Source organism: Mesoplodon mirus, assembly GCF_964341445.2.
Source record: "Mesoplodon mirus genome assembly, chromosome: 7".
In the NCBI taxonomy this organism is placed as follows: Eukaryota; Metazoa; Chordata; class Mammalia; order Artiodactyla; family Ziphiidae; genus Mesoplodon; species Mesoplodon mirus.
The window spans coordinates 17,016,803-17,042,791 of NC_138983.1; the positions used below are offsets into that span (position 1 = coordinate 17,016,803).

The 25,989-nt window shown below is 37.6% G+C and overlaps 1 protein-coding gene across 1 annotated transcript in view; it reads right to left on the reverse strand.

The window, feature by feature from the left end:
• Positions 1-25,989, reverse strand: part of HSD17B12 (hydroxysteroid 17-beta dehydrogenase 12) — a 176,467-nt gene that overhangs the window by 104,023 nt on the left and 46,455 nt on the right. Inside the window, exons 2-3 of the mRNA XM_082628845.1 lie at positions 16,937-16,983; positions 9,953-10,028 (exon numbers count right to left, since the gene is read on the reverse strand). Coding sequence (XP_082484971.1) covers positions 9,953-10,028; positions 16,937-16,983 — 123 coding nt within the window. The remainder of the gene's footprint in view (positions 1-9,952; positions 10,029-16,936; positions 16,984-25,989) is intronic.

Sequence of the window (25,989 nt, forward strand, 5' to 3'; positions counted from 1 at the left end):
GTTCCCGTCTTCCGTGTAAAACTTTCAAATGCCATCTCTGACAAACTTGGTATCAATAATCATTGTACTGCTCTGCAACGTCACTATAAATAAACTTCTATAATTCTAATTGGCCTTAAGATACCATACTAATATCACAGTAAGTTAAATAATGAAGAATCTTTGATTACCTGGCCAGTTTCTAAAGACTAAAATTCTTAAAGAAAACTCTAATTAGGATAGCAAATTTAGTGTGGTATATGCTTCATCTTATGATAAGAGAACACAAAGTTAATACATTTTAAGTTACAGGTGAAAGTGTTAATTTGCAATCTAAATATATATATTATATATATATGTGGGTGTATAAAATGTGTTAAAATCTACAAAGAAAGCTTATGAATTAAACAGTTTGAAACCAGTTGTTGAGAAGAAACTTGATCTTTGATAATATAGTCTTAACAAGCAAGCTATAAAAAAATTATTCTGTGCCTTCAGTACCTAGCCTGGCCAGGTTCCTCAGCTTCCCAGAACACTCTCACTTCCTAAAAGCCAGTTAACTTTTTGAGCTTTTGTGTTGACCTTTGTCATGCCCCTTAAACATTTTTTAACAAAAGTTTCTTGTTTCTGAAAAAGTTAGATTTCATAACAATTACTGTTTCTTGTACCTATGCTTTATTTTAATTACTGTCACTCCAAACCAAGACTGTAATCATTTCTTATCTTGGGCACCTATGACTTATGCTTATATTTCCTGCAATCACTAGTCTCCTGGCAACTCATTATGATACTTGCCTTTGCAAACTTAAGCCTCAAATTAAAAATAATAAAATTGTTAACATATATTTTACACCCAAACTATCTCTGGTACTTCCCAGATAGCCACTAGGTAGCACTATTGAGCAAGGAGGCTATTAGGAAGAACTAAATATGTATTCTCCATATCTTTAATTAGCTTAACTCTATCATGAGAGCTGCCCTGTTTACAAAGCCCATAATATGGGCAGACCCATGGTGTAACTAATAATGAATATGGTTCAACACTTGTATACCTTTCAGGGTGGACAGAACATATTCATGATCCTGTGCGAAGACTGGCACAATGATGTAAAGAAAATGATTTCTAAGATTATGTTTATAAGTATTAAATACTCTTGTTAATTGGTGGCATGTTTAAAACACACTTTATAAAAGTCCCTAGAGATGTATTTATCAATGCCTTTAGTGTCCATCAAAAGGCCTGTGCCCTCAGGATAATCACTGACTAAATCATTAATTAGGGGCTTCCCTGGTGGCGCAGTGGTAGAGAGTCCGCCTGCCGATGCAGGGGACACGGGTTCGTGCCCTGGTCCGGGAAGATCCCACATGCCGCGGAGTGGCTGGGCCCATGAACCATGGCCGCTGAGCCTGCGCGTCCGGAGCCTGTGCTCCGCAACGAGAGAGGCCGCAACAGTGAGAGGCCCATTAATTAGCTGTATATTATACCCCAATCGGGGATTCCATTCTGACAGTTAATTACTGTAATAAATTAATGAGAGACCAGTTAATATCAGTCTTATTAACAGGTGGTTTCTACTTTTCCTTCAAGCATGCCAAAAGGCCAGGTCATAAGCTGGAGGTGAGAAAACTGAGTCTGTAGGATGAAACATTCAAAGAAGAAAGCCTGGATAAAGGCCTATATCAGTATTCTTGACTATTACTGACTCATGGGTCAGGCTTCCTGCCTAGTGTAACCCAACATCACCACCAAGAGCAGACTCTTGGACAGACTACCAGAAACCTGAGTCAGCATTTACCAGACTCTTTAATTCGAAAATCAGACACTTTGTAAAGCCACGCTGCTGACCCAAGATTCAATGCAACAAGAATTAATTCTGCAAGACTGAATGGAACCCATGGGGGAAATTTAATAGTAGTTTTGAGAAAATACCTTTCTCCTTCAGTTTTCACTAAAGTCTTATGGTGGCCGGCTATCCTTGGGCAAATTGGAATGAAACACTCTTTGAATGATATGTTCCTCCTACTGATCCCTCTGAATTCAGGAAAAGCATTCTCTGGGACATCTTAATATACCTTACAAAATGTGGCAGACTATATTTTCCAAATCCAGATTTTATTTTCAAAAAAATATCTCCCTTCCCACATGTTCTCCAAGGTTACTACATCACGCCCCCATCAAGAGGTGGTATCTTTTCCTCTCCGCACTGAATCCGAGCAGGCTCATCACTGCTTTGACCAACAGAGTATAGCAAAAGCAACACCATATAAATTCTGAAAGTAGGTCGCCAAAAGATATCAGCTTCTCCCTGGTTCTCTCAGGACATTCACTCTGAGGAAAGACAGCTACCATGTAAGAAGTCCAACTACCCTGTGATGGACATGCTGGAGAAGCTACATGAAGGCACGGCAGTCAACAGTCCCAGCTATGCCATGGCACCAAACTGGGAAGAAGCCATCTCAGATCTTCCAGACCAGACAATCCACCCACTAAGTATCAATGAGTGACCTCAGTAATGCTATGATGGGCAAAAAATTGTCCCCCGAGCCTCGGCAAAATTCCTGACCAGCAGAATTTGTGAGTATCTCAAACCGTTATTTTACATTGATAAGTTTGGGGTAGTTTGTTATGTGGCAATAGTAACTGGAACAAAAACTAGTAAATTGTTAGGTTGATTGAAAGATGGAAATTGTGTAGAAAATACAGCACATTTTTTGAAGGTTTTTTCTTTTTTTTTTTTTTGATGTGGACTATTTTTAAAGTCTTTATTGAATTTGTTACAATATTGCTTGTTTTATGTTTTGGTTTTTTGGCTGCAAGGCATGTGGGATCTTAGCTCCCCGACCAAGGATTGAACCAGCAACCCCTGCATTGGCAGGCAAAGTCTTAACCACTGGGCCGCCAGGGAAGTCCCTACAACTCATACTCATTGGCCTTGTCTGCAAACCTAATCAGGACAATGGTCACATATTACACAACATGTCTTTACCGAGTTCTTTTACTTTACATGGCAATGTAATTATTTGCATAGGCTCACTAAGAATCTATCTTTCTCTCTACCAGGATATAATTAGACAAAACAAATTTGTAACTACCACCGTGCCAGAAATGTTTCATTTAATAATAAATCTCACTTAATTAGGCATGACAAGCCCACTAGTAAGGAATTACACTCCCATATGGAGAAACAATGCTTCAAAGACCTGCCAGAAAACTATCCTCGTACCTGCTCTGTGGCTTGAGGAGTCTCAGTCTTATAGGTAGCACAGAATGTCACTTTCTGGAAGGCCAGGAACATTGAGCTATTTGAGGAACTTGGAGTAAGAGGATACTTCTGCAGTCACAGGTACTACAGGCAAAATCATAAGAGGCAAACTGAATGATTTTTTGGTTCCTGATGGTTCCTGACCTTGAAATAGGTGAATTCTAAGGGCAATAAAAATATTTCTGGCACTACAGAAGTGATAAATATATATATATATATATATATATATATATGACTCTAGAGGCTGCATGAGATTAACTCTAATACTACTATCATGTGGTTCTAGTTTTTTGGGGGTTTTTTTTGGTTTGTTTGTTTTTAATATTTATTTATTTATTTGGCTGCGCCGGGTCTTAGTTACAGCACATGGGCTCTTAGTTGTGGCATGCAGGATCTAGTTCCCTGACCAGGGATCGAACCCAGGCCCCCTGCATTGGGAGCACAGAGTCTTAACCACTGGAACACCAGGGGAGTCCCAGTTCTAGTTTTATTAAACACAAAACAAAAAGATCTTTATGTGTTCAATAATACCTCATTGTCCTTACGTAGCTGAAATAAGCTAAATATACCAAAGCACCATATTAACAATACTGATAGTGCATCAGAAAACCATGGAACAAACATGTTTGGTCAAATCCACACCTTAACTGCACAGATATGATCATAGGTAAGGACTGAAAAAGTGAAACTGATACTGTTCACCTTAACCTATTCTTCTGTCGACTACAGACCAGTAAGATTTACATTTCTAAAAGCTTTGCATTTCAAGAAATAAAGCCATGAAATTTCAGGGCCATCCTGAAGGTTTTCACCCTGACGTAAGTCACAAAACAAAGAAACATCAGGGCTTCCCTGGTGGCACAGTGGTTGAGAGTCCGCCTGCCGATGCAGGGGACGTGGGTTCGTGCCCCGGTCCGGGAAGATCCCACATGCTGCGGAGTGGCTGGGCCCATGAGCCATGGCCGCTGAGCCTGCGCATCCGGAGCCTGTGCTCCGCAACGGGAGAGGCCACAACAGTGAGAGGCCCGCGTACAGCAAAAAAAAAAAAAAATTATCCAGGAGTTTTTTTTCCTTGACAAATCAAAATCGATAAAAATACTTAATACATTCATAATACTGGCTAACAATGATAATAAAATAAGCTTATTATATGTGTGATAACTTTCAGCGTGTCACTTTCAGTGACAGGTATCCTTACAAAGAACTGTAATTTCATCTAAACAGTCAATCCTGAGAAAGCAGTTATCCATTGTTGGCAAAACATTTAGTTCCCTACGAAATTGTATATAATCCTTTTAAATTTTTTCTGAAGAACACTGATGAGTAGACTGTCTTCCACATTCACCAGGAACTACTTCCCAAGGAATTACTTCTTAAGGAATTACTTCTTGGGGATAGAATCCCCAAGTTTGCATAATGACAGTGGCAAGTTAGAGGGTGAAAGGAGCCCTATTTCTCTCCAGTTGGCACTTAGTTTCTTTTTCAATCTCCGCCTTCCCTCTGAGATAGGGAAGAAAGAGGGATGAGTTTAACCAACTGGAGTGAGTGTAAGAGCTGGACTAGGAGAGACAAGTTAGTCTAGTTAAATGAACTTTTTTGACTTCTGTTTCCTGACTGAACTCTGACTGGTATCAGGAGTGGAAGCCCAAAATACAGACCTCACAAGACTTTTATATGGGTTTGATGTGATGCAGTAGCATTACTACTAATCAAATTAACGGTGATTGCTGAGTGTAGTCAAGTATCGACTGAAGAAGTGCCTTAAAGGATTTGAGTTTGGGAGAAATGATGACGACAAAGACTTGGAAGAGCCAATCAACACCACATGGAGATATCACCTCACACCTGTCACAATGGCTATCATAAAAAAGAACACAAATAACAAATGTTGGTCAGGATGTGGAGAAAAGGGAACCCTCCTACACTGTTGGTGGGAATGTAAATTGCTACAGCCACTATGGAGAACAGTATGAAGGTTTCTCAAAAAACTAAAAATAGAACTAGATGACCCAGCAATTCCACTCCTGGGTATATATTAAAAAAAAAACCAAAAATACTAATTCAAAAAGATCCATGCACCCCAATGTTCATAGCAGCATTATTTACAATTCCCAAGATATGGAAGCAACCTAAGTGTCCACCAATAGAGGAATGGATAAAGAACAGGAGGTGTATATATATACAATGGAATACTACTCAGCCATAAAAAAGAATGAAATTTTGCCATTTGCAGCAATGTGCATGGACTTGGAGGGTATTATGCTAAGTGAAATAAGTCAGATAGAGATAGACAAATACTGTAAGATATCACTTATATGTGGAATCTAAAAAGTACAACAAACTAGTGAATATAACAAAAAAGAACAAGACTCAGATAAAGAAAACAAACTAGTGGTTATAAGTGGGGAGAGGGAAGAGCAGAGGGGCAATACAGGGGGTAGGGCATTAAGACATACAAACTACTAAGTATAAAATAAGCTACAAGGATATATTGTACAACACGAGGAATATAGCCAATATTTTATAATAACTATAAATGGAGTATAACCTTTAAAAATTGTGAATCACTGTACTGTATACCTGTAATATATACTATTGTCTATCAACTATACTTCAATAAAAATCAAAGACTGTGGTACGTGGCTTCTTCTGAATGCACTGGAGCTCTTACGGAAAGAAAATGACAAGCTTGGGTCTTTAAGCTTTCAAGCTCACATTTATGATCAGGATCCAGAGAACTTCTATGACAACCCCAATAAAAACTTTTATGTCTTATAGCCACAGAGCTCACCTGGCTAACATCAGATTTAACTGTGCCATCTGCAGAATTACAATGGAAGGTGAATTCCACAGATTCACCACGTTTCATGGATGAAAGCGAAACTGAATGAGAAAGAATGAGACCCTGAAACTGGAGACAAGGATATTTGGGTGGACTCTGCTGAAGCGCAAGAATCTGGATACACACACTGCCCCCTCAATGCTACTCTGAGCCTCCCTTGCCAGTGGAAATAGAAATAGCCTGCTCTCCTGTATCTGAAGAGATTAGCTTTCCCTGGCTTGAAAATCCTGTAATAACCTCACCATAGATATTGGGTTGGCCAAAAGTTCATTCGGGCTTTTCCCAAACGAGCTTTTTGGCCAACCCAATATATGGGTAATTTGCTTGCAAGGGAATTCCTCTTCTCAAGACCTAGCTGGACCATCCCTTACCACCACTCGTAACAGGGTTATATACTGACATTCTCTGGGGAACAAGTACCAAGTCCGATTCATGAAGTAATAATTTATACACAAAAATAGCTGTCAAATTTTGCTAATTTGTATTGGTAGAAACCTAGAAAAATCTGTGTGAGAATAGATTCTAAGAGTGTTAGACTAAGGAAAACAAAATATAACACCACATTGGGCCAATATATTTTATGTGAGTCACTTACTAGAGATTTAGGATTTAACAGTTAGCTTATACGGCTAGAAGGGGCTCTAAGAGTTAACGTGTTGCTGACTGAAATTTGGACTCCATGATAGCCCACATTTAATAAGACAGGGAGGTCACAACTTCCCATGGCATAATCTAGAGTCAAGGACCCAAAAGCATAAGCAAATAGAAATGTTGGAGTGAATCTATCATTATAACTTACACACAATCCCTCTACCACTGTACCCCCAAGAGGGCCCAGTAGATAGCTCCTCACTACGGCTCCAGCTTGTCTATCATACGGGCAAGAGGTCATTAGTCTGGCCGTTTCACACTCTGCCAGTCATAAAATTTGCCATGTTGCTACAACATAAGAACTCCCCATTTTCTCTCTCTGGTCCCTTATTTTTTAAGTACCTTCATGGTACTTACTACAAACTGCGATTATTTATTTGTATTTTTTTGGTTTTGCTTATTTTGGTTTTGTTTATTGTTTTTTTTTTCCTATTTCTTTTTTCTGTCTCCTCCACTTGCATATATGTTCCATGAGGGCAAGGACAGCATCTATCTTGTTCACTACTGCATCCTAACTGCCTAGCACAGTACCTGGTACACAGGTATTCAATAAAGATTTGCTGAAGGCATAAACAGAGTTAGTCTGTCTTCACCAACATTAAATTCTGGTCCTTCCTTCTTCTGGAATACATAGGTTCAGGAAAACATTATCCTCTCAAAGATGATTTACATCTGAGTTAAAAACGTGTACAAACTTATAAATCTCCTCTGTGTATTTATTTCTTCAGCTTAGAATGGATGACCTGGTCTGCTGATATCACCTCTTCCATTAAATTTGTATTGTGCCCAGAAAAGCATTTTTCAAAATTTTCAACAACTAAAAAAAAAAATTTTTTTCCTCATAATAGAGGTCAATTCAGTGCCTTTACCATCTGTTCCTTCATGAAAAATGTTTGAACAGGATCCTGTCTTTCTCCAGAATCACATTTCTGTCCACAGTCATGTGTCACCTCATATCACAAGTTAACCAAATTCTCAAATATCATTAAAGTATATCTTCTGACTCACTGGGCAATTTTTGTACAGGTTGGAGCACTTGCTGTGAGTGTCGTGAGGTAGCTTTTCTTGTTCCTGAATCAAATAAGTGGTGGATTCATTCATAGCATAGCATTTCAAAATTCAACGTTCCATTTAATCAAAAGCTTCTATTTTCTGCCTATGAATGTTTATTTCTAGCAACTAGTAAGTGCATTCATTAACAGTCAGTTTTACACACACACACACACCCCACACACATATACACAACATTTTTATCACTATAAGAGTTATTATACACATGACTACAAGTAACTAAGAAAGAAACAGTACTAAGATCCAGGCAGTATGTTCAGTTCACCTACTACATAAGTAATAACTACCTCAGGCTCCTTAGTGTCATGGCTTAATTCAAATTCACACCTTAGCAAAACTACAAGATTCTGTATGTCTTGGAACTTCAGGGTTGGTTTTACATAGTTGAAACCTTGAAAGTTAAAATCCTTAAATGCCTGAGACTTATTGAATATCTCACTTTTCTAAAGATTTGTGCTCTCAACATGGTTAAAAAAAAGAAAAGAAAAAAGATTTAACATGCGTTATACTAGGAATCTATGAAGATCTGTTTTTCACCTAAAGATAAAGTGCATCAATGTGTAATCTGTCCAACAGGACCAGCTATGGTCTGGGTAGAAATAATAACAAAAATATACACCTCACAAGGATGTTTGAAGGATCAAAGAGGATAATACATGTGAAGGAATAAATAAATAATAACGTACTATATAAATGTTAGTAGCAGGTGGTAATGTTAATAATAAAATAAGTATGTTGTATACCTTAAACTGCCATAATGCTATATGTCAATTATATCTCAATAAAGCTGGGGAAAAAAATAACAGAAAAATACAGTAGATATCCTCTCTCATCTGAATGAATTAGGGCAGTTTGTTAGCTGGCTACATAGAGAAGTCAGTTACAGCAAGGAATCCTAGAAAATGATAAATACACACTGTAACCATTTTATTTTCATTTAAACCACGAATAACTGTAATTCTTTCACCAATCCTCTGTGTAGGGCCAAGTCCTTATCTGAGTTTAGATCTGCTACCTGGAATTCTAGTCTTTCTTATATAAACCACACTCATAATGCATTATTTATAATTGCAGTTTCAGCTCTCATAAAATGCAGCAAAAACTTCAACACATATGAAACAATCAAAACAAATTTCTTCTTACTTTTTATAGTTTTCTCCAATATTTTGAATTTTTCTTGTTTACCCCTAACTTGATAGCCAATTTCTTTCTTTTTTTTTTTTTTTTTGGCTGCACCATGGGACTTCTGGGATCTTAGTTCCCAGACCAGGGATCGAACCCGGGCCCAGCAGTGAATGCGCTGAGTCCAAACGACTGGACCACCATGGAATTTCTGACAGCCAATTTCTAAAAAAACTTGCTTTTCTCAGTTTTTTCAGAGCTTTTAACTTAGTTCTTGTATTCCCCTTTTTAAATTAGTATTGCATCAGTTTACAGAATATTAATAACAAATGCACCCAGCATAAGTAAGTTTGGAAACAAATACAACTGACTGTTCATAAATAAACCATTTGACCTATAGGAATAAAAGTACACAAGCATCAAACTGAGAAGCCTACAGGTCACAAACAGTTAGCATACTGGGAACATGAGTCAGTACATTTTACCAAGGAAATGGACAACACTGGTTTATCCAGCTGGTTGGTTAACTGAATGTCAGTTGAAAGAGTTTTTGCCGTATTATAATTCAGGTTTCAAGCATAGCTAAGAAAAAAGTTCAAAGTAGTTTCCCTGTCACATGTATATATGCTACCTTTTGCATTTCTTCCTCAATCATATATGATATACCATTTAAAGACAACGAAGTCAAAGAGTAAAAAAATGCAAGAATATTTAAATGAAACAACAGAAAAGGAATTCAGATATTTAAGGAGAACATGATAAAATGATCAGAGAATTTGACTCCTGACAAAAGAACCTAAATGAGTCAGTTAAAGACATTTTAAGCAAATTATAATAGTCCTATATTAATTTGAAAAAACTGATGATCCATCTGTGAAACATCCCATTAACAGCACGAAAAAGCAGCTTTCTGAACTATAAATAATTATGTCAATGCTAGATATCTACTTGAAAACATTAAATTTAGACTAGCTATATTCCTTCTGTGATCATAACGGGAGGGAAGGGTGATGTGAGAACTTACTTATTTCACTGGAAACCTGGTTCAGTTTGTCCTGTGATCTGCTGATAAGGACAATCTTCATTCCACGCTTTGCTAACTAAAACAATAAAAGAGACACCAAACAGCTGAATGACACCTGCGTGTTTCACTTTAAAATGTAAATTATTGATAGATACAGTGTCACTTTAAGAAAATCAGACCATATGATAATCCAAGTTAAAAAACTAATAAACCCGAGTGCAATGAATGGGCAAAACAAAATGATTCCCCAAAGGGTTATCTTTCTCAATCAAGCTAATATATAAAAGTCATAGGGTTTTAGAAAAAGGAAGACTTTTACTTTTATTTTAGACTTGTCTATACTTAGTTTTTTTACACCATAAGTATCTATTACTTTTTTAATTGAAAAATTAGCTTTAAAAATGTTTTCATTTTAGAGAGGATACATGAAGACTGCAGAACTGGCAAAGAAAACCACAGTTAAAATGTTAGGAATTCCTAAAAATTGAATCAATTTAAAAATGTTTATTTAAACATTAGACTTTATGGACTACAAGTGCAAACTAAGATAGTTTACTGGATGACTTAAAAAAGAATTTCCTGAAGGGTACCCTCTATGTACTTCCCCAGTGCTGTGTAAGTGCTTCATAGAATGAACGATTTATGGGAACATGGTTTCTACCCCAGAGACGCATAAATATAGTGGCAGAGGAAAAAAACACTGATATACACAGAACTTTTTAGTGAACTACTCCAGACAGTATATAAATGAGAATAAATTAGGTGCTATGAACTAAAAGTGATTTAGTGAACTAATTTTCCAGTCCTAAATCCTCAAGCCAACTTTTATTAACCGTAGTACTGCAAATGAGAAGATATGGAAGAACATTTTTTATAAAAATAATTAAGGTTGGTAATAATTTACTAAATTAATCATTTATAAAACATCTAAAGAACCCATGAATATATACTGATAGTTTTTCTAAAAAATGGGGGAGGAAGAACAAGGAAAAGCTGTTTTTTATAGAAAAACAGCATCTAATGTAAATGTAAAAGGACAGATATCATTATCATTAAAAAATTACTGGTTTTCTTCCCTAACTTAGGAAAGGAAATAGCCACCCAAGTCCAGGAAGCACAGTCCCAGGCAGGATAAACCCAAGGAGAAACACGCCAACACACATAGTAATCAAACTGACAAAAACTAAAGACAAAGAAAAATTACTGAAAGCAACAAGGGAAAAATGACAACATACAAGGGAACACCCACAAGGTTAAAAGCGGATTTCACAGTAGAAACTCTACAAGCCAAAAGGGAGTGGCATGATATATTTAAAGTGATGAAAGGGAAGAACCTAAAACCAAGATTACTCTACCTGGCAAGGATCTCATTCACATTCCACAGAGAAATCAAAAGCTTTACAGGAAAGCAAAAGCTAAGAGAACTCAGCACCACCAAACCAGCTCTACAACAAATGCTGAAGTAACTTCTCTAAGTGGGAAACACAAGAGAAGAAAAGGATGTACAAAAACAAACCCATAACAATTAAGAAAATGGTAATAGGAACATACATTACTGATAATTACCTTAAACGTACATGGATTAAATGCTCCAACCAAAAGACACAGGCTCGCTGAATGGATACAAAAACAAGACCCATATATATGCTGTCTACAAGAGACCAACTTCAGACCTAGGGACACATACAGACTGAAAGTGAGGGGATGGAAAAAGATACTCCATGCAAATGGAAATCAAAAGAAAGCTGGAGTAGCAATACTCTTATCAGATAAAATGGACTTTAAAATAAAGAATGTTACAAGAGACAAGGAAGGACACTACATAACGATCAAGGGATCAATCCAAGAAGATATAACAATTATAAATATATTTGCACCCAACAAAGGAGCACCTCAACACATAAGGCAACTGCTAACAGCTATAAAAGAGGAAATCGACAGTAACACAATAATAGTGGGGGACTTTAACACCTCACTTACACCAATGGACAGATCATCCAGACAGAAAATTAACAAGGACACACAAGCTTTAAATGACACAATAGACCAGACAGATTTAATTGATATTTTTGGACATTCCATCCAAAAACAGCAGATTACACTGTCTTCTCAAGTGCACACGGAACATTCTCCAGGATAGATCACACCCTGGGTCACAAATCAAGCCTCAGTAAATTTCAGAAAATTGAAATCATATCAAGCATCTTTTCTGACCACAACGCTAGGAGATTAGAAATGAATTACAGGGAAAACAATGTAAAAAACACAAACACATGGAGGCTAAACAATACATTACTAAATAGCCAAGACATCACGGAAGAAAACAAAGAGGAAATCAAAAAATACCTAGAGACAAATTACAAAGAAAATACGACAATCCAAAACCTGTGGGATGCAGCAAAAGCAGTTCTAAGAGGGAAGTTTATAGCAATACAAGCCTACCTCAAGAAACAAGAAAAATCTCAAATAAACAATCTAACCTTACACCTAAAGGAACTACAGAAAGAACAACAAGCAAAACCCAAAGTTAGTAGAAGGAAAGAAATCATAAAGATCAGAGCAGAAATACATGAAATAGAAACGAAGAAAACAATAGCCAAGCTCAATAAAACTAAAAGCTGGTTCTTTGAGAAGATAAACAAAATTGATAAACCTTTAGCCAGACTCATCAAGAAAAAGAGGGAGAGGACTCAAATCAATAAAATTAGGAATGCAAAAGAAGAAGTTACAATGGACACTGCAGAAATACAAAGCATCATAGGAGACTACTACAAGCAACTCTATGCCAATAAACTGGACAACCAGGAAGAAATGGACAAATTCTTAGAAAGGTATAACCTTTCAAGACTGAACCAGGAAGAAATAGAAAATATGAACAGACCAATCACAAGTAATGAAATTGAAACTGTGATTAAAAATCTTCCAACAAACAAAAGCCCAGGACCAGATGGCTTCACAGGTGAATTCTATCAAACATTTAGAGAAAAGCTAACACACATCCTTCTCAAACTCTTCCAAAAAATTGCAGATGAAGGAATACTACCAAACTCATTCTATGAGGCCACCATCACCCTGATACCAAAACCAGACAGATACTACAAAAAAAGAAAATTAAAGACCAATATCACTGATGAATATAGATGCAAAAATCCTCAACAAAACACTAGCAAACAGAATCCAACAACACATTAAAAGGATCATACACCACGATCAAGTGGGATTTATACCAGGGATGCAAGGATTCTTCAATATACACAAATCAATGTGATACACCATATTAACAAATTGAAGAATAAAAACCATATGATCATCTCAATAGATGCAGGAAAAGCTTTTGACAAAATTCAACACCCATTTATGATAAAAACTCTCCAGAAAGTGGGCATAGAAGGAACCTACCTCAACATAATAAAGGTCATATAAGACAAACCCACAGCAAACACCATTCTCAGTGGTGAAAAACTGAATGCATTTCCTCTAAGATCAGGAACAAGACAAGGATGTTCACTCTTGCTACTATTATTCAATATAGTTTTGGAAGTCCTAGGCATGGCAATCAGAGAAGAAAAAGAAATAAAAGGAATACAAATTGTCACTGTTTGCAGATGACATGATACTATACATAGAGAATCTGAAAGATGCCACCAGAAAACTACTAGAGCTAATCAATGAATCTGGTAAAGTTGCAGTATACAAAATGAATGCACAGAAATCTCTTGCATTCCTATACACTAATGATGAAAAATCTAAAAGAGAAATTAAGGAAACACTCCCATTTACCATTGCAACAAAAAGTATAAAATACCTAGGAATAAACCTACTTAGGGAGACAAAAGACCTGTATGCAGAAAACTATAAGACACTGATGAAAGAAATTAAAGATGATACCAACAGATGGAGAGATACACCATGTTCTTGGATTGGAAGAATCAATATTGTGAAAATGACTATACTACCCAAAGCAATCTACAGATTCAGTGAAATCCCTATCAAATCACCAGTGGCATTTTTTACAGAACTAGAACAAAAAATCATAAATTCTGTATGGAGACATAAAAGACCCCAAATAGCCAAAGCAGTCTTGAGGGAAAAAAACAGAGCTGGAGGAATCAGACTCCCTGACTTCAGACTATACTACAAAACTACAGTAATCAAGACAATATGGTACCGGCACAAAAACAGAAATATAGATCAATGGAACAGGACAGAAAGCCCAGAGACAAAAAGTGGAGAAAAGACAGTCTCTTCAATAAGTGGGAAAACTGGACAGTTACATGTAAAAGAATGAAATTAGAACACTGCCTAACACCATACACAAAAATAAACCCAAAATGGATTAAAGACCTAAATGTAAGACTGGACACTATAAAACTCTTAGAGGAAAACACAGGAAGAACACTCTTTGACATAAATCACAGCAAGATCTTTTTTGATCCACCTCCTAGAGTAATGGAAATAAAAACAAAAATAAACAAATGGGACCTAATGAAACTTAAAAGCTTTTGCAAAGCAAAGGAAACTACAAACACGATGAAAAGACAACCCTCAGAATGGGAGGAAATGTTTGCAAATGAATTAACATACAAAGAATTAATCTCCAAAATATACAAAGAGCTCATGCAGTTCAATATTACAAAAACAAACAACCCAATCAAAAAAATGGGCAGAAGACCTAAATAGACATTTCTCCAAAGAAGACATATAGATGGCCAAGAAGCACATGAAAAGCTGCTCAACATCACTAATTATTAGAGAAATGCAAATCAAAACTACAATGAGGTATCACCTCACACCAGTTAGAATGGGCATCATTAGAAAATCTACAAACAACAAATGCTGGAGAGGGTGTGGAGAAAAGGGAACCCTCTTGCACTGTTGGTGGGAATGTACACTGATACAGCCACTATGGATAAAAGTATGAAGGTTCCTTAAAAAACTAAAAATAGAATTACCATATGATCCAGCAATCCCACTACTGGGCAGATACCCAGAGAAAACCATAATTCAAAAAGACACATGCACCCCAATGTTCACTGCAACACTATTTACTATAGCCAGGTCATGGAAGCAACCTAAATGCCCATCGACAGATGAAAGGATAAAGAAGATGTGGTACATATATACAATGGAATATTACTCAGCCATAAAAAGGAAAGAAATTGGGTCATTTGTAGAGACATGGATGGGTCTAGAGACTGTCATACAGAGTGCAGTAAGTCAGAAAGAGAAAAACAAATATCGTATATTAACGCATATTATGTGGAACCCAGAAAAATGGTACAGATGAATGGGTTTGCAGGGCAGAAATAGAGACACAGATGTAGAGAACAAACGTATGCACACCAAGGGCGGGAAGTGGTGGGGGTGGGGGTGGTGGTGTGATGAATTGGGCGATTGGGATTGACATGTATACACTGATGTGGATAAAATTGATCACTAATAAGAACCTGCTGTATAAAAAAGTAAATTAAATAAAATTCAAAATTTCAGAAAATTACCATTTTTAAACCACCCTAGTAACAACTAATTTAGGCAAAAAACAGCAACACATGCTGCGTGGAAGATTGTTGGGAAATGAAATATCCATACAGTCTCAAAGTATCATCCCACAGATTCTTTATTAATTACAAAGGGGAAAAGGTACTTTTATAATGGAAAATTATGGTAGACAACGTCTTAATAAATGATTTATTTTAACATAATCAATAAAGGAACAAATGGACTTCTTGTGGCTCCTGATAAGATAAACTCAAAAGAATACAGTATCACCTGTGTAGCATTCCTGCTAAAAAATGTTTAACTTGAATCTAATCATGAGGAAACAATCAGACAAATCCATATTGAGAAATCTACAAAACAACTGGCCTAGGTTTTTTTTAAAATGCCACTGTTATAAAAGAAAAAAGAGAAAGAAAGGAGGGGCTAGGGAACTCTCCTAGTCAAGAAATATGACATTAAGAAGCAATGCATAATCCTTAAATGGATTTTGGAACAAAAAAAGAAGCTCTATGAAACACATTAATGGGACAATTGGGAAACTTGTACATGGACTGTATATTGTATAATAGTATTGTGTCAAGTTAAACTTCCTATGTGTGGCCAGTGTACTGTGGTTACAACGGTGAATATTCTAGTTCTCAGAAGCTTCAAGCTGAAATATTTAGGAGTGAACTGTTACAATGTCTGTAACTCCCAAATAGTCCAGCCAAATTATAAGTTAAATGTAGCAAAATGTTAACAGCTGGCGAATCCTTGTGAAAGGTGTATGGGTGTTCATTGTATACTCTTCCTAAAACTTTTCTGTAGCTTTTATACTCAAAATAAAAAGCTCAGAAAACAAAGGATTTTTTTTAAAAACCCTTTTTAAAGGACAAATGAGAGATTCAATGGATCTGTCAGGACCTTCATCACAATCGGGCAATATCAGAGGCTATTGGTGCCTCTGTGGAACTGGAAGGCAGGGAAGCTCTCCTTCACAGGAGAGCTTTGTACAGTGGTCTTCAAACTATCATGGTTTCCCTTCCTTCAATTACATTACAGAGAACTTGAATCTTTTGCCTGTGTCTGTCAATATCTGTCCATCCATCACAGTCCTTCTTGTGAAAATGACGCCATGGACTTGTTTGGAGATGTAACCACTCTCTAATAATCTGTCTACCTTTTGGAAAATAATCCAAAACAATTAACTTTAAAAACTGAGAACTGTCTATAGTTACACAATATAAAATAAAATTACACTAAAATTTTCACAACTCCAACTTCCCAGGATAAAAAGTTTGACACACATTTTGCACAAAAATTTGTTTTAAAGTGTGTTTAAGCAAACACAGCATTTCTAACAAGATCGAAACAAAGTACATCTATTATATAGTGTAACACTATATTTGTGCTTTTAACTTCAAAAATCAAAACTACTATAAGAGATCATTCTATATCTGTTCTTACATTCTTATACCAAAAAGAGAAGTCTTGAAAATTACCTACCTCTTCTGCATATGATTTTCCAATTCCATCAGTACTACCTGTGACAACTGAGAAAAGAAAAAAGTAACAGTTTAGTTTAAGAATTACAATGCAGAACTGATCACAATTAGGACCCACCAATTAGACACAAGAAGACCTGTGTAATACAGGTGACCCTTGAACAACATGGGTTTGAACTGCAAGGGTCCACCTATATGCGGAGATTTTTTTCCAATAAATACATACTACAGTACTACACAATCCAAGGTTGGTTGAATCCACAGATGCAAAACCTCGGATGTAAGATCCAGATACTGAGAGCCAAATGTAAAGTTATACTTGAATTTCCAACTGTATGGAGGGTCCGTGCCCCTAACCCCCCCATGCTGTTCAAGGGTCAACTGTACTTGATGTAAAAGATGGAGCAATTACCAGTGGCTCAAATTTAGGAATGAATACCCATGACAATGGCTAAAATTTAAAAGACTGCAATACCAAGTGTTGACAAGGATGTGGAGCAACTAGAACTCTCATACATTGCTGGTGGCGCTGTAAATTGACAGTCATTTTGGAAAAACGATTTTACATTATGTCCAGAAATAAATGTGTGCCTATCTATGACTTAACAATTTCCAAGAGGTAATAGGCATCATGTTACCAAAACAATGTCCATGGTAGCTTTATTTACGTATAGTTGGTAAACATGCCCAAATAATAAACTACAAGAGAATAAGTAAATTAAGATATATTAACACAGTACGCAACGAGAAGCCCGTGCACTGCAAAGAAGAGTAGTCCCCCCTCACCGCAACTAGAGAAAGCCCACGCACAGCAACAAAGACCCAACACAGCCAAAAATAAATAAAATAAAATTAATTCTAAAAAGAGCTTAAAAAAACAGATATATTCACACAATACTAAATAGCAATTATGAAAAAAAGAACTACCAATACACTCAAAACAAGAACACATCTCCCAGACATTATGTTGAGTGAAAAAAGCCTGAGATAAAAGTGTACAAGCTGTTATGATTCCATTTATGCAATTTCAAAAAGGGCAAAACTAATCTATAAAGATAGAAGTGATAATATTGGCTACCCCGAGTAATGGGGTAGATGACAGGGAAGAGGCATTAAGGGAACCTTCAGGATGTAGGAAATATTCTATATCTTGTTGTGTATGTGTGTATGTAAAAATTCATGTAGCTGTACAATTAAGTACACACTGTATCTGTTATACCTTAATACACTTTTTTTTTAAACTATAGGTAGTAGAAATTGAATAACATCTATTTCTTCTAAGGGAGAGTATATTTCTCTTAAAAGCTCTAAAACCTTATGTAGCATAAACATTTGAAAATGATAATGGGTCAGGCTACACCATGATATCTTACCTCTACAATACCGGAATAATGTTTGTTACAAATTCATAGCATGGTTTTGAATAGCATCCCAAAAGGTTAGGGATGCCCCCCCAAACTTCTCTATGAGTTTTCCCAAACCATGTATAAATTATGGAAACAAGTTATGGTGTAAAGTAGGATTTTCTTGTATTTGTCCTAAAACCACTTCTTTGAAATTACATGATGGTCCCTACTTTTATTATGCAGAAATATGGCAAACATATCTAAATTCTTCCTAGCCATATCTTTCATAATCATAATAGATTATGAAATAATAGAATAAGTTATGAAATCATATCTATCTAGATCTACTTATCTATCTGTCTCCATCTCTCTTTTTCTCCCCCCCCATCTCCTCCTCTTATTCTTCCTCTCCCTCCCTGCTCACCCCACCCCCTGTCATTTGTTGAAGACATTAGGTCATACATTTATACTTAACCAGCCTGTCATTGGCTGATTGCATCCTCCTGATGTCATTTAACATGTTCTTCCATCCCCTAAAAGTTAGTTGTACATGATCAAATTCAGGTTTGATTTTTTGGGTAAGAATACTTCATAAGTGATATTGCATATTTCCATCAGGAGGCACATGTTTGCTAACCTTACTTTTTGTCATATTAGCAGCCATTGATGATCACTGCTGAAACACATTATTTCATTAGAGATTGCAAAATGGTGATATTTGAATTCTATCATCCCATCTTCATTTAGTAGCTGGAATAGTTCCATAGAGAAATGACTCCTCATCAGTTATCTGATTACAAATGATACAGAGTTTGCACAGGAACACAAGATAAATGTTTTGATTTTTTTTCTCCTTTACCAGTTTTCAAAGTAAATTGGTTCTCTGGCATCTCCCAAAGGTAACTCATGTATTTTTATGATTGTGGTTTTGTTTACAAGAAACATTACTAAGTCATGGATTTAAACATTCATAGCAGAACCCATCTATATGAAATTAAGTATCACATGAGAGTTCCTCCAACCTCATGATCAATTCAGTTGCATATTTCTGTAACTTTTCATCTCCTGAGTATTTTGGAAGTATGGGGACCCAAGTTTTATACTGTATTCCTGTTACTGATGCACTAATGTGTCACACATGAAGTATAAACATTTTCTGTTTCCAATTCTCTCCTTTTCCTTCTGTGATAAACTTTTCTGCTCTCTCCAAGATCCCCAGAACCTCACCTCCTCGCCTCTTCCTTCAAAGGCTTGTTCAAACTCCACCAACTAATTCCACTGTTCAGATAACTTCAAACAAAAGAAACCTCTCTCTCCCCTAAGCTCCCTTAGCCCTTTACATGCACTTCTCTTACAGCACTTACCACTCTCTACTTTGAATTGCATTTTCTTACGTGTACACGTCTTAATTCTTCTACCAGATTCCAGGCTCCTTGCTATGTGATGTGCACAAGGTAGGTGCTCAGTAGACATTTGCTGAATGCATGAATGATGCTCACGTTTACTTGGTCTTACAAACTACAAAACACACGAGACTTGGACGATTTCCCTGAGAACCTGGTTTCTCAAAGATCTTCACTTTACAAGTACAATACCTTATATTCTCCTAATCTGTCTGCCACTCAATCTGTCCATTCACAGAGCCTTTGGTACCTAGATTATTCTGTTTATTCTCTACAACTGTGGAGCAAGCAAATCCTATATGTGATTACAGCATTGAATCAGTGGCAACATCAGATTTTCTCAGATTGTGTGCTTTAAAATCCCTCAATCAGAAATGCTCAATAATTAAACTACAATAAAGTCACTCCAAATAATGCATCTAGAATTTTGGGCTGGAATATACATATTTCAGAAGAACACAGATGACTCTGGTGTGTGTGTGTGTGTGTGTGCATGTGTGTGTGTTTGTGTGTATTTAAAATTGCCAACCCCAGGCTGAGCTAAAGCAGCATACCACACTTTAAAAATAGTCCTGGAGGACTTCCCTGCTGGTGCAGTGGTTAAGAATCCGCCCGCCAATGCAGGGGACATGGGTTCGAGCCCTGGTCCGGGAAGATCCCACATGCCATGGAGCAACTAAGCCCTTGCACCACAACTACTGAGCCTGAGCTCTAGAGTCCGTGTGCCACAACCACTGAAGCCCGCACGCCTAGAGCCCGTTTTCCGCAACAAGAGAAGCCACAGCAATGAGAAGCCTGCGCATCGCAACGAAGAGTAGCCCCCACTCGCCGCAACTAGAGAAAGCCCGCGCACAGCAACAAAGACCCAACACAGCCAAAAATAAATAAAAATAAAATAAATTAAAAAAAAAACAATCCTGGATAGCTCAGAATATGCCAGGACTAGAGATTATAAAATTTGCCTAAGGGATATCAAACCTTCCTTTTCCAGATTCTCCAGTTTTTGGAGTTTGTAATGGGTACTGTTAGAGCACCAACCACATCCTCCCTTCCAGCACAGAGGTCTTCAGGCAATCCTCTTGCCAGGAGTGTTATCTGCTGTCAGCTCACAAGTGAACATCTCCCAGGAACTGCCCTCAGCCAAAGGGAGCTGCCTTGCCCAAGGTTATAGCTCCTCCCCTGGGCAGTACATGTCTAATGACTGGTCCACACAAAGATCCAGCTCCCTTAAGCATTAGTTAAGCATCTCTGAAGCACCATCCCAGGTTCAGAGCTTCCCATGGGATCAGGTGACTCCTGCATCACAGTTTGACTTCTCCCTCTGCCCTACTCGGCTTCCTTTGCTTCCTCACAGGTGCTCTTCCTGAGAGCATCCCCCAAAACACATACACACATCTCACTGTCCAAGTTTATTTCCTGATGAACTACTGACAGCCTACAGTCAAGCTCCTTCTTTTTTAAAGTGATTTTATTTATGTCGAATACATAACTTAGTCCAAAAAAGATAATAGTTACAAATTTTTAGGCCAAAAATACCAGGACTTTACCTCTATCCTTCTGCACCTTCCTATTCCATCCCCAGAAGCAACCATTTTCATTGCTTTTAATTGTTTTTCCTTATCTTTACATGTTCTAAATCCTATGTTACACTGTAATTTCCTGATTCATCAATATATTACTTGACTCTTCAGGTCTGATGAGAACTTTTACTCCCTTTATATTTTCCTCATCCTTCCAATGAAGTTATATTACAAGATTCTGTCACTTGTCAGTGTTTACCTGATTGTAATACTGCAACTCAATTCTGATATTAACCACCCAGAGTTAGTACAGATCCCACAGGTGAAAGACATGGTCCCCAGCAAAACTGCCCACAATGCAGGCACCAGCCACAAGTTCAGGGGTCCCTAGGCCACCAACACTTGTGACTGCTTGGCTACAAAGTTCACGGTTCCCGTAACTCCTCAGGTTCAATAATTCACTAGAATGACACACAGACCTCAGGATAACTTACAGTTCATGATTACAGCTTTATAATAAAGGATACAAATCAGGACCAACCAAATGAATAAGCCACTTAGGGCAAGGGCAAGGGCGGTCCCAAATGCAGAGCTTCCATGCCCTCTCTGAATCAGGGCAGGTCATCCCCCCACCCTCACCCAGCACATCAATGTGTTCACCCACTAGGAAGAATCTACATCAAGTTTCAGGGTCCAGAGTTTTCACTGGGTTTCATTACAACGGCATGGCCGACTGAATCACTGGTCACAGGACTGAACTCAATCTCCAAACCACCCCCCTTCCCTCCCCAGAGGTTGGAAGGTTGAGTTGGTATCACAAGGCTCAAAGCTCCAATCTTCTAATCACATGGTTGGTGTTTCTGGCAGGACCAGCCCCCATCCTGAAGCTCTGTACAGTCCCACTGATTTCATTAGTATAAACTATCAGAGCCCACCATAAATAATAAAGACACTCTTATCACTTAGGAAATTCCAAGGATCTAGATGCTCCCTCCCAGGAACAAAGGTCAGTCAAATTCTTTATTATACAACAATTACTGTGGCTAGAAAAATATATTATCCACTAGTGAACCAAACAGTATAGTAGAATTACATTCTCTTTCCTAATCAACGTTTTTGTTCTCATGGAATTAAAATTGCCTTTTTATTGCATTTGCGTAGTTTTCTTTTTAAATTTTCTCCCAGTCTCTAACAGCCTCTCGATATAATTTTCCACATAATCAACCCCATCAATTTGTTCCATTACTTTTTTTTTTTTTCCCCCTTAAAGATCGCCTTCACAGAGCACTCCAGCTTTCATCCTACTCCAGCCTGGAATACTCTGTGGCACAGCTATTGTTCTAGAACATAATCTTGGGAATTCCCTTAGACTGTCTCTCCTGGGTTGAAGCTCTTCTTTTCTAGATCTTGTTCTATTCCCTCATTATGCAGCACATCTAGCTTCCCAAGAAAGGATGCATGAAGATACATTTTGTAAACATTTTAAAAGTAAATTTTAGATTTTAAAATAAGTTTTAGACTTACCAAAAAAAAAAAGTGAAGATAATACAGAGTATTCCCTATACTCCAAGCCAGTTTATCCTATTACTAACATCTTACATTAGTATGGTAAATTTGTCACAATTAATGAACCAATTATGACACATTATTATTAACTAAAGTTCATATTTTTTCAGACTGTCTTGTTACTGAGTGTCCTTCCCTTGTAGGATGCCATCGAGAATATCATATTAAATTTGGTTATCACGTCTCTTTGTGTGACAGTTTGAAGCAAATTTTTTTTACATTTTTATATCTTTAAAAATAAAGTCTGTAAGGCCAACTGGCCCGAGGCAGGGGAACGCAATCAGATTCACAGGTTGCATCAGACGGAAACTCTCCAGACCACCCAGTTCCAGAAACTGACCTGGAGACATTCCGGACCACCCAGTTCCAGGAACTGACCTGGGGGCTTTCCACCCGGCCCAGCCTTCCCGCCTTTCAAGGGGCGGGACTAGCGGTCCCAAGACTGATGCAACCGGCACCAGATATCGCCACGATACCCGAAGAGACCACCAAATAAGGAATACCCTGCGCCCTCCCAGATTCACCACACCCCTTTCCCTTCTTCCCCTATACAATCTTGCCCAACCCTCGCCCGGGTGCGACTTCTCTGGCCCCTTTCTCGCGGACCAGTGAACCTCGCCCGGGAGCGCCCCCTAATAAAGCTCACTTGAAGCTTTCCTCTGTCTCGCCATGCCGTTTCTTAAGATCCGACCTTACAAAGTCTATTTCTAACTTCACACATAACAGTTTAACTAGTGTGGACAAAGAATGTCGCCTGCCATATCAGTAAACAACGGATGTTGAGGCCATCAAGCCATAGCCACCCCCAAGTGCGCACCCTGAGAGGGTTCAGGATGGAGAGGAACGGGATACTGGCCTTTTAGGGTGCACATCAAAGCAATGACTTCAATAAACGCAGTCTCTTGCATCTTCCCATACATGGAAGACTGCTAAATTCATTAACTCAAGAAGTCTGGTTTTCTTTAATTAACAGCAATCTTTTGATTACTTGGTTTTGTTGCGAAAACTCCTATGTAACCCGGCTCCTCCCTTTCCTCCCTCAGTGCTATTTGAGAGGCTGTCTCCTGGGCTTAAGTCCTCAGTATGTCCACCGAATAAAACATAATTTTCAACTTTTAGGTTGTGCATTTTTTTTTAAGTCGACACTAGGTATGGAATTCTAAACAGATCATTTTTAACAAAAATTAAAAACAACTCTCCACTGCACCAGTATTGTTTAAAAAGAATGTTTCACCATTCTGATTTCAGACAATTTGCAAATGAACTTTTTGGTCACTGGGGCTTTTAGGATTGTTACTTAATCTTTAGGACTCTGTCATGGTAACAGAGCTTGGGCTGGGTGCTTTTCCATTCATCGGTGCTAGGCACTGATGGGCCTGAAAATCCATGATCTTCAATTCTGGCAACTTTCTTATGTATTAATTCTTTGATAATTTCTTCACATCCTTCTCTAGAATTTCCATTAATCAGAGTTCAGACATAAGAGTTTCTCTATTAATCTTACTTTTCTTCTTGTTTACTTTCCTGGAAATTTCTTCAACTTTTATTTTCCAAATGTTCTACTGACTTTTTAAACTTAGGTTGCCAATTTTTTAATTTTTTTTTTTTTTTTTTTTTTGTGGTATGCGGGCCTCTCACTGTCGCGGCCTCTCCCGTTGTGGAGCACAGGCTCCAGACGCGCAGGCTCAGCGGCCATGGCTCACGGGCCCAGCCGCTCCGCGGCACGTGGGATCCTCCCAGACCGGGGCACGAACCCGTGTCCCCCGCATCAGCAGGCGGACTCTCAACCACTGCGCCACCAGGGAAGCCCCCAATTTTTTAATTTTGAAGAGCTCTTCTGTATTCTGATTGCTCTTTCTCTTTTTAAAGCAGCAGTTATTCTTATTATAAATCCATTATCTTCTCTTATCTCTGAGGACATTAATTAGACTTTGTTTACATATTTATACTTTCTTCTACTCTTTTATTCTGTTTCCTCTAAGTTCCTTTTGATTGTTTTGGTCTCTCTCATCTTGGAGGCAATAACATGGCAATTAGTGTACATGGGTGGGATGACTATACTGTGACCCCCACTATAGGGTAATCGATGGGCAAACCAGCTTTTTGGTTAGGGAATCCACAAGTCAGTATCTGCATTTTCCCTAGGACCCTTCAGTATCTCTTAAGCATTTCCCAAATTCCAGTCTTCTGGCTGCTGGGTAGTTGGGCAGCTATTAGTCTGTAGACTTTTCACCTAACCCCTGTTCTCAGTCTCGTATCTCACCTCTGCCCTCTTCTGTGCCCAATTTTCTGGAGTCTCAAGCACATCTGGTTCAGTGCCCTTCCCTATCCCTGTCTTTGGAGGTACCTGATACTTGTAATTCCTGTGCTTTTCTGGGGTGCAGAGCAAACTTGCTTGCTTCCCAATGGTGGACCATCCATGAGCACTCAGGTGTCGGCTCAGTGAGGTAAGTTATCACTCTTCCAACTTCATTTGCTGTGACTGGGGATGAGGGATTTCAGAAGTTCCCTAGTTTCATCAAAATGGTGCTTTCTGTTCCTTATTCTAATTATTAGAGAGGATTTCCAAGAGATAAAAGGCTAGAAATACTGTTGCTTGGCTATTTTAAAACTGGAAGTCCCCCAAGGTCCCTCTTAAACATTTTAAAGTAGACTGAGTTGAGAATAAATACTAAATACACTTCTCAAAAGATTTAGCTTTATGCTCCCAACAAGAACATTTTTTCCTATCATCTGCTATTAACTATCAAATTTAAATCAAATTAACACTTTTTAGAAACTATTATGTGTGTGACTACAGAGAATACAATAATGTATAAGACCCACTGTAGTTATTAGGTGTTCCATAAATCACCCATTTCACAGTTAAGACTTCAAATATTAAACAGAAATAATATGACTTTAAATTGTATAAATATTAAAAAATTTTAAATTGTACAAATATTAAAAATTTAGCCTCTGATCTTTTTAGATAGATAAAAATATCACTTTTCCACATTCTGATAATTCTCAAAACCAAATACAGAACTGTATAGTTACACATAAGTCAGATACTGCCTCACAAGTATGTTTTTTTCCTGAGAAAATAGAAAAGTATAAAAATTATTTTTATGGGCACAAAGAAACAAAAAATAAAACTGGAAACCAAGAGCCTTCTTTACTCATCTCTGTAAGCACCACTGCAGTTCTATAATAATCAGGGTCATGTACAATGGCCAG